The sequence below is a fragment of the Gekko japonicus genome, unplaced genomic scaffold (genome assembly GCF_001447785.1).
Source record: "Gekko japonicus isolate JY-2015 unplaced genomic scaffold, Gekko_japonicus_V1.1 scaffold467, whole genome shotgun sequence".
NCBI lineage: Eukaryota > Metazoa > Chordata > Lepidosauria > Squamata > Gekkonidae > Gekko > Gekko japonicus.
Genome location: NW_015169787.1, coordinates 168,770 through 178,706, shown reverse-complemented (window position 1 = coordinate 178,706; position 9,937 = coordinate 168,770). Strand labels below are relative to the sequence as shown.

At 42.4% G+C, this 9,937-nt stretch overlaps 1 protein-coding gene across 2 annotated transcripts in view; it reads right to left on the bottom strand.

Moving 5' to 3' along the window:
• Positions 1-647: 647 nt before the first annotated feature.
• LHX9 (LIM homeobox 9) overlaps positions 648-9,937 on the bottom strand; it is a 22,020-nt gene continuing 12,730 nt past the window's right edge. For both annotated transcript variants that reach the window (XM_015416953.1, XM_015416954.1), the window contains 2 exons: positions 3,698-3,900; positions 648-905 (listed from right to left, as the gene is read on the bottom strand). In XM_015416953.1, the coding sequence (XP_015272439.1) occupies positions 648-905; positions 3,698-3,900 (461 nt within the window). The remainder of the gene's footprint in view (positions 906-3,697; positions 3,901-9,937) is intronic.

Here is a 9,937-nt window from a genome sequence, read left to right as displayed (position 1 = left end):
GCAAATTTTCAAAGAAGTAAGTTCCACTGAACTTAATGACAGGGTCAGCTCTATTATGGGATAGAAAGAGGCAGCTACCTCATGTGGCAGATGTTGGAATGCCAAATTGTCAGGTGTCCCCCCCCCAACTGCTAGGGATTGGCACTGTTTGCACTTTCCATTTCAGGCACCAAAATAATCTCCAGCCCTGCTCAATGGGACTTGCTCACAAGTATATCATCTTTAAGATTAAGGTGCCAACAGTTTGAGGAAACCTGTGGCTTTGTTTGGAAACACAATTCTCCGACTTCCATAGTAACCAATATTTTTTTCAAGATTCTGGAAATAAGGAACATACAATTTTAAGAGGCACTTAATAGAATGATTCAAAACTCCCTTTAATTAGGCAATGAATTTTTCTTAAAAAAAAAGTCTGAATACAGTTTATAGACAGAGCATGTAACTTTATAATATAGTTATGTTACTGCAAACTCATTTGCCAAGTGGCTGCAAATGCTACACACCAAGCTGGTTTTCCCCAAATAATGTGTGGGTTTGTTTTTTTAAAAAGTCTTGCAAATAATATTAATAATAATAATAATATAATAATAATAATATGACGAAAGAAAGAAGAAAAGAGTAAGAATTTGCTTTTAAAAAGTCAAATGTTAGAAAAGATTTGTTAAGGTAGTTTGTGAGGGGCTTCCGGAATCGTGGCTGTCCAAGTTAGAGGTCACTGATGATACTACAGTGATAGTGGGATTGGTCAGGTCTGTTAAAGTGGTCGCAGTGCCGGGTGGAGTGAGAGCGCCGCTGTCTGCTGAGGGCGGTGCCGGAAGTGACGTGCCATCAGCTTTATCAACACCCCCATTCTCCTGTCGCAAAAGGTTCCTTCTGAATTTGGCTCTTGCGTTTTGGAACCAAACCTGCAAACCAATCCCAGTTGATTTCTTTACCAATGTTTGTCTTTGTTTTGACTGATTCTTTTTCTTGTTTTGCTTTAATGCATTTTTTAATTGTGAGATTTGGTGGAGGGATGGGGACAAATAATTTACACCAGTGGTTTTCAGGTCCCCAGAGAACTCTTTGCTCACTAACTTGTTTGCCATTGAATGCTTGCTGCCATGTTATGGAAACCCAATGCATTAAGATTATTCTGGGGCATGTGCCATTCACATAGAACACTGCCAGGCCTAGTACAGAGTCTCGTCGCTGTCCTATGAGAACTAAGAGAACATTCTGGAGTACACTCTGCTATACCTTCCTGCAGCTGCACATGGGTGGGGGCAGTCTATAGTGCTGGGCAAATGACCTCTTGGGGAAGCTTCTTTGCAATTACTAAACTTCTGATTGAGAAATCCTGCTAAGTCCCCAAGAAACTCCAGGGTTCTTGTGAACATAGTATGAAAACCACCATCATTTGAACAATTTTCTTTTGCTTTTTACTTTCTTCTATTCATATGCTACACCTAAATCTTCAGGTGCTGGCAAACACATTTCTGGAGCCTGTGGTAAAATAATACTAGAGACAGATTTGAAAAATTCTGTTTACCCACTCATTCTAGAAAAAAAACTGTTTTGATAAGCTAACTTGGGCCCCGGTCACACGAGCAGGAAACCGCGGGGGGAAGCGTGGCAGTGTGCCCCGGGGCAAACTAAGGCGCCGTTACCTGACCAGACCTCCCGTGGAGGTACCGTGGAGGTACCGTGGAGATCCCGTGGGAAGGGAGAGGCGTCGATCGCAGCACAATCCCGCGCGCAAAAACGAAGCGCGCGGTTCGGCAAACTGGATTTTTTTTTTTCTGTACAGCACGACTGCGCATGCTCGGTAGGGTGCTTTTGCGCATCCACAAAGACATGGGGGGAAAAACGTTTTCGCGAGGACGGGAACATGGGCGGGCGCCGGATGCCTCCGGAAACGCGATCCGACGCCTGCCCTTGCCCCGCGGCTTCCGGATACTAGTACCTCCGAGGTACTAGTATTTTGCTGCGCGGTTTCAGCGGGAAGCCTCGTTTGAGCCCCGGGTGTGCTACGCTTCCCAGATGTGCTGGTGGGATCGCGTCCGGAAACTCCGCATGTCTTCCGTCTGACTAGGGTGGCTAATGTTCCGTGTGACCGCAGCCTTGCTTTTTTTTTTTAATTGCCACAGCATTTTAGTAAAAGGTGAGTGGACTGAGGTTTGTGTTTGGGACTGTAAATTTACCTCAACATTTTAAATGGTTAAGAGCAAATGCAGGAGGAAGAACACCATCTCCCATTTTCTTATGTGGATAGCAGAGAGGGAATTTCAACACTGTGCTGGTGTTCTCTTTGATTTTTGTCACATCCATTTGCACATAGTCCAGGAAATTAATTTCACTTAAACCTCCGCTATTCATTTTTGCTGACTTTTATGGATCTGACATACAGTATATTAAAAACTATTCGTAATGTTAGGATGTGATTTGCTGTAGTATATGAGGCCTGTAGTATATCTTGCATTCGTTTGTAATAGGGACTTTTAGTAATATCAGACAAATAACATCTCCAGCCAACTCCTTGTTGTCTTGTGTGGCTAAGAAAAAGAAAATTGTGTGTTTAAGCAAAAGAAAATTGTTCAAATGATGGTGGTTTTCATACTATGTTCACAAGAACCCTGGAGTTTCTTGGGGACTTAGCAGGATTTCTCAATCAGAAGTTTAGTAATAATAGACTTTCTATCTATCATCTTTACATGGTGACCAGTACTTTGGAATGTGTCACCCAGTGGTGAAATATGAGATTACTTACAGCTTAGAGATTAATCGAAAGATGTTCAATGGCATGCACTCCAAAGATACGCTCATCATGTAAATATAGCTTGTTAACATGTTTTTAAAAACACATAAACCTAGTACAGGAATCCAGTCTTAGATGCAGAAAAAATTACCAGGAATTCCATGTGATGTATCAATTGCTGGATTGCAGGCAGCAGGTGGGGAGATCATCTGTTCAAATGCTCCCCTTGTAAACAAACACACAAACAAACAAAGTACTGTCCTTCCATAGTAGAAGCTAGCATGTCAGGGAGAAGCCAGAACCTTTCCCCTCTCCATTCTATAAAGCGACTGGGTTTATGTATGTAGAATAGGTTTTTCTATGGAGGAGGTTTCAGACATTCTATCCCTGCCTACAGTCTGAAACAGTCCAGTCCAGCAATAGATATATGACATGGGATTACCAATCAAGAAAAGCATCCCTTACTGTAACTTAAAAGGAGGATCCTCAGTATTACTTGTATCCAACAAATGTGGAAAATTTCAACAATTAAAAATTATGAAAACTAAAACATGTGTTTCACATAACAGGGGAAAGCAAAAGATTTTATTTACAGTGTGCCAGGGTGCTCAGTGCTAACAACTCGTTTGCCTTAAATGGGCAATTAAAAGCTGCTATTTAAATCAGGAGGGGCACCGCATAAAGGTTACAGATCTTCCACCCTGATCGGAGCAAAAGGTTGTTCCTGTCAAGGGTGGGATACTCCTTCAGTCCCAGGAGCTGTAGACTCATACCCCATTTCACAATTTCTTTCGTGCATTTGGATCATGCAGTACAAATGCCTTAACTCTTTATCTATCTGTTTAGGGACAGCATTTATTAAGCTAGCACTAGGGAGATACAAAATCTTGAAATAAGGGTTGTGCTACTTTTAGGTGGGAAAGAGGGTTTGGGAGAAAACTTGTAATGGAGACCTCTTACCTGCAGAACTCTCTTGGTTAGGCCTGTTTTCTGGGCAAGTTGTTTGAGGTCCTTGGCATCTGGGTTGTGATTAATGGCAAAGTAGGACTTCATGGTACGGAGCTGGTGGTGTTTAAAAGAAGTGCGCATACGCTTGGTCTTCTGAGACGGGGGGTAAGGCTGCTGGTCTCTGTCCAGATGGTCTGTCTCATTTTCATTACAACCTGTTCCGAAAAGCCACACAAGACAACAAGGAGTTGGCTGGAGATGTTATTTGTCTGATATTTTCCTGTGCCATTTTAAAAACGGTAGAACAGGATAGAAACTGACGTATTTCCCCACATTGTGGGAAGTTTCCCAGGCCTGTTGTAATACCATGGTTGGCAACATGGGATGCATATTACCATATTACCCCCTGTGAATAGTTATTTTCTAGAAAAGTTAGCACACTGAAGATCTAAATAAACACATTAGGTGGCAGAATCCTAGATTCTTGATTCTGCAGGTGACTACCTTTCTGAATGCTGATCTTCTTATTCTTTTTTTTTAAGCTCTCTATATATTATAAACTAGTACACTGAGGGAAAGACGTATTCTGTAATCTGTTTGCTTTTCATATGGAGGAAGGTATTTTTCTTTAACTTGGGGGAACATTCAGAAATATCACAATTGTATACATACATGACACCTGTGCCCTGAAGTTTTGCAGTCCAGAATTCTACGACCTCTTTTAACGTTAAATCTGCCATGACCCTGAAGTGACATAATTGTTTTGCAGTGACACTCTAACAGTCACCCAAAATGCTACGGTTTAACCATAGCATTTTGGGCCAATGTTAGAGCATTACACAGCTTGATTATGTCAATTCTTTGTTGTGCCAAATGATACATCATGGCATTGACACAACACCAATCACCCTCTATTTCTCCCAGTATTTTCCCCTTCTGCTCAGCCAAGCAGCAGTAGGAAAGGATAGATGGGGGTAGGAAGTATTTCCCCAAAGGCCTGGTCTCCCTAGCTCATAACCTGGATCGTTCCTACAATAAAACCTTTATGTCATACCACGCTGTCATTGGCCATCAGTTTTTTTCCTGCTGAAATAAAGAATGTTTCTATAATTTTTGAACAAAAATTCTGGCTCAGGCTTTAGTGAAGCTTGAGAAAGATAAGACCTTAGCTACAGTACCCAATGAAACCACTACTACAGCCATCCTTCCAGTTCTACTTTATCCATGGGTGATAAAGGTTTTTTGTTTGTTTGTTTGTTTGGCTTTTCTTTGGTGGTAGGGCTAATTCTTTTTTACCTTCATGAATATAAAATTCACACGTGGCAATGTAAACTACATTGTAAACTACATTATGCCTCCTACTCCTCCTTGACATACATTATGTGTTTTAAGTTCTGTGCACGGTTAGTCACACCCAAGTTCAAAACAGTCTCATAGGAAATGGCTTTTGAGATCACAAAGGAGCATATGAATAAAACAAGTTGTTTAGGCTGCAATCTTAAGAATACTTTCCTCAGAGTAACCCATATTAAATAGAATAGGATTTACTTCCAAGTAGCCCTGACCTGGATGGGCCAGACTAGCTTGATCTCACCAGATGTCAGAAGCTAAGCAGGGTCAGTCCTGATTAGTATTTGGATAGGAAACTACCATGCAGAGGAAGGTAATGGCAAACTACCCATATTAGTCTCTTCTCTTGAAAACCTCTCTCTAGTTGCTGTAAGTTGGCTACAACTAGACGGCAGGTAGATGAAGAGAAGTGCCTTTTAAATTGAAATGCAAAAGGGATCATCATAATCTTTTCCAGCTTTAAAAATGTATCGTGTCCCATGGATCCACATCTGCTAAGGGAGCCAGTGTTTTGAGAGCAAGCCTGCCAGGTTTCACTCTTTAGCATTATTTTTAAGACAAGCCTCTTCCCTGAGGGAAAAGAAAAACTTTGCTGTGCATTCCCAAGGAATCATTTAAAACCTTGCTCATAATATTTTTGAAAGTTCACTAGCTAAAAATCAGCCAACTGTGGCTAGACCTACGTGCCATGCAGCCACCTCCAGAATCTAAAAGTCATTTTTCTGCAAAGTACAATTTGGAAGGGGTAGTTGTCAGCAGAGAAGATAGAGAGTACTTAACCTTTTCTGCATCCATCACATTTCCCCTTCATCACCTCACAGCTTGTTTTTATCACATGGGGGGAGGGGCAGGAATCCCTGTTTCAACATTTCAGATCCATGTTTGAACCAGGAGTGGCCTCAGAAACAATAGTCCTAGCCTATAAATAAATAATAAAAGCTATACTATCCTTTCAACTGGCTCCAGCCTACCCCTGAATTCTAAGATTGATCTCCATAGCTAAGAGACCTTCACATATTACTAGCACAATACTGTCTTCATTCACATGCAATTCACATATGGTAGTCATATATGTGGCCTTTTATTTCTTGCTCCATGTTGGGAAGCTGTGATGGGCCTCAGGTTCCCAAAACATGTATGCATCAAGTAAAAAGCTTACATCTGCGATTGTTACGCAAATGACTTCTTAAGTCCCATACTGAAGTGCCTTGGGTGCAAAATTCTGTCACGTGTGAAGAGACTGTACATCAGGCCTCCATAATATATAACTCTAGAAACTAAACTCAGACCACCAGCCATGTGTGATAGTCCAGCAAGAACTTGACATATCTCCTATTTACTTCCTATATGGGATTTCAAGGGCAGCTGGGCTGTATTCAGCTTGAAGTTCTACACCTATCAGGCAACATTTCAGAATAAAAAATGTTTGCTCTGCATAGGTCACGTTCACACTAGGCGATTTGGGCCGGGAGCGGGAAAGTTCGGGGGCGGATCAAACCGGCGCGATCACACCACAACATCTGGGAAGCGTCGTGCTTCCGCCGCCCGAACTGGCCCTTCCCCGCGAAAATCCGCCTCAACTTGCAACCACCTACCTTGGTGGTTCAAGGGGAAACGGCGCGGCAAGCCGGGCGATCACAACCCCGGCCCGTAGCCAAACTGCGCATGCTCCAACATGCGCAGTTCGGCCGGCTCCCGGTCAGGGCCGTGTTTTCTCCCCGGCGTTTGATCGTGCCGGGGAGAAAAGGCACAGCGGCCAGGGGATCCGTGGGATCCCACCGCAGCGTCTCAACGTTGGCGCGGCTTTTAAAAGCCGCGCCTTTAGAGGCTTTTCCCCTGCCGTGTGGCAGGGGCCATAGAAGATTCTAGAATGGGATTAAATTGGCAAGCAATTTAATATCAGTTCACACGAGGCCTCAGCATTGATGTTCTAGGCACTATGTTGCAAGGTTGTAAGCCTTCAGGTATAAGGTATTAGGCCTGTAGTCCATTTTGCTCCCTCACATCTACCACCCATGAAATCATCATGTGTGATGTGGACAACTTACATATATGTGAAGGTTTCACCCATGTGATCAGTCAGTGCTGGGGGAGACCAACCAGTACATGCATGTGGGCCTTATGTCACACATTATGCTCTGTATGGGGAGAGGGGAGGTGCGAATCATGAAGTTGTTTCCATACCTCAGTGAGTCCTGTATACCACCACCTGCTATGTCACAAGCCCCCATACAGCCACTTCCCCCCCCAATATACACACTGAGGGAGCAAGAGTGCCACAGCTTCTTCATCCCTCAGCAAGCAAGGTGAAAGGAACAGGAGGAAAGCAAGTTGGGTGGTGGAGAGGATTTATTTTTAGCAAAAGCAGGGCTCTTCTTCTTCCTGTTACGTGACTGATGCCATGTTACTTCCTGTCACATGCTTTCACTTCAGTGGTTCAGGGTGGGTCCTGGGTCTTGAGAAGTTGAAGACCACTGTTGTATCCTGTGGAGAGTTGAACCAGCCCTTAGAGGCACTGAATTGAAATCCACAGCAGCTTTCCATTCTGTGCAAACTGCATCACTGACATTTGAAAGTCTCCTTAGCAGGATTATGTGTTTGGGGGGAAAGGGATATATTGCAAACCATTCCCTCCTGTGTTTTTTTGTGCCACTGACACTGCAGCTGTACTTGCACAGCTGAACTGAACCAGGTACCAAGAGAAATAACAAGTCTTCTAACACCTTGATCCTATTATGTGGGAATAAGTGGATACTGTTATGGGGATGCTGTGCAATGTGTTTAGGACTGTGGGTGTAAGTAGATTTGTTTTAACTATTAAGCATGGGGGGGAAATGTGATCACTTTTCAGGATCTGTTTAGCAAAGCCAGCTCAACCCTGTGGGAAATGGGACAAGACTTCAACAGCACTGCTTAGGTCACAAAATGACCAATACAAATTACAAGAAATGTAAATGACCAGTTGTAAGGGAATTTAATTAGCCCGTATTTAAAGCATGTGTGTGAGTGTGTCAGCATTATCTGATTTCCACACACACACAGACACCTTGGACTACTTCCCAACAGTTGGCTAGATTTATTCAGGAAACTCAGCCAATCCCCACCCCTGAGAAAATGATGGAAAAGCATACATTATACACTGAACATTACATCAGTCCATGGAGACTGAGATTTTACAGTTTATATATTAAAAAAGAGGTAAAGCATCTCACATCTGCATTTACCCTCCCCCTCCCGTAGAAAAAGAAAATCTTTAAACAGTGTTCTTTCTACTGCTTTGTGAAAGGCAAACCAACAAATACAAGTTATCTGGTCCTTAAACTGTGGTCCCTCAGTGTGCCGTCAAGTGGTTCCTGAGATGTTAATTAAAATAAATGAACCAAAATATGAAGATCCTGAGTTTTCTGGGAAGTTTGTTACATGTTGAAGAGGCAAGCTACTTTTTGGTATAAATTGTTAACATTTAAACTATACAACAACAGAGCACTGGCTGGGAAAGCTCATAGGTGAAATGATCATCAGTGAAAGAAGCCAAGTGTACAGAATATTTTTTGTTTTTTTTACCATGGGAAGTATTTGTGCAAGGGACTGTTCCTGCATAGTCCCACATAATAGCCAGAGGGTGTCCCACCAGAAGCAAGCAACTTTGAATAGTGGCCCTTTGTATAACAAACATTAAAGACCACTGTGCTTGTTCACAGATTCTCCTTTTAGCATGTCAGAGGATGAGATTAATATTCAGTAGAACACATTAACTCTGGTGCTTGGGGGGGGGTCAACAGTGGGAGGGCTTCTAATGACCTGGTCCCACTGGTGGACCTCCTGATGGCACTGGTATTTCTGGCCACTGTGTGATACAGAGTGTTGGGCTGGATGGGCCTTTGGCCTGATCCAACATTGGCGTCTCTTATGTTCTTAACTCTGGATCCAGTTCTTTCAAGTGAAATTTTACTTGCATTATTTGCTGTGAGGTACCTTGATCAATTCAGATCACTAAGGCTGAAGTGGGTACTTCCATTCTAGCTTTCTTCTCCATTATCGACACCATTCACTCATGCAGGTACTTCTGAGAATCCAAAGTATGTTTTTCTCAAACAATTGTATTTCTCCTTGGATGGCATCTTTGTTTTTTTTAATTGTTTAGTTTTAGCTAATTTTGGACCTTCTATCATAAGTGCGATGTAGTTGTTTTATGTCTGAACTAGGGATAATTCTTTTTGTTTTGTTTGTTTTCAAATTAATGTTTGTTCCAAAAGCATTGTGTGTTACATTTATATTAAATATGTTCACTTTTTATTGCTATAAACCATTTTTGTTTCCACTGATTTCAGTGGGAAACATTTCTAGCTGCAACATCTTACATCCAATTTAGATCAGATTATCAGGGACTGCATCCCATCTAAGAGATCACTGTCAACTTCACATCTTTATTAAAAGATATACTTTGTGTAGCTCATCAGCACTCTCATGGACACCCTGCTTTTCAAAGCAATGTCAGCAATGGCATGGAAACTCTTATGGGGGGGGCAGATGGAGTCCCCTCAGCAGCAGGAGTTCTAGTTAAGGACACAGTGGCTTTTCCCCTCCCCTCCCTGAGACAGCAGCAGTGCCAGATTAGAGTGCTCTTTACAGGGAAAGGGGTGGCCAATTGAAAAGGAGGAAGGTGAATTGGTGAAGTTTCTCCAGTTTAGTTATGCCTTCTTAAGGAAATCCACAGCACATATACAATTAAGACCAGATCAGGCTACTGTTTTATAATGTTAGCAAAGAAAAAAAAAATCCCATTATCTAGAAGCGCCCACAGTGACTTCCACAAAGGCCACATAAGAGTGCTGTTTACAGGAATAAGCTTTGTACTCCAGTTTCCAGAGCCCAGTTCTCAGATACAGCCACTGGACCATA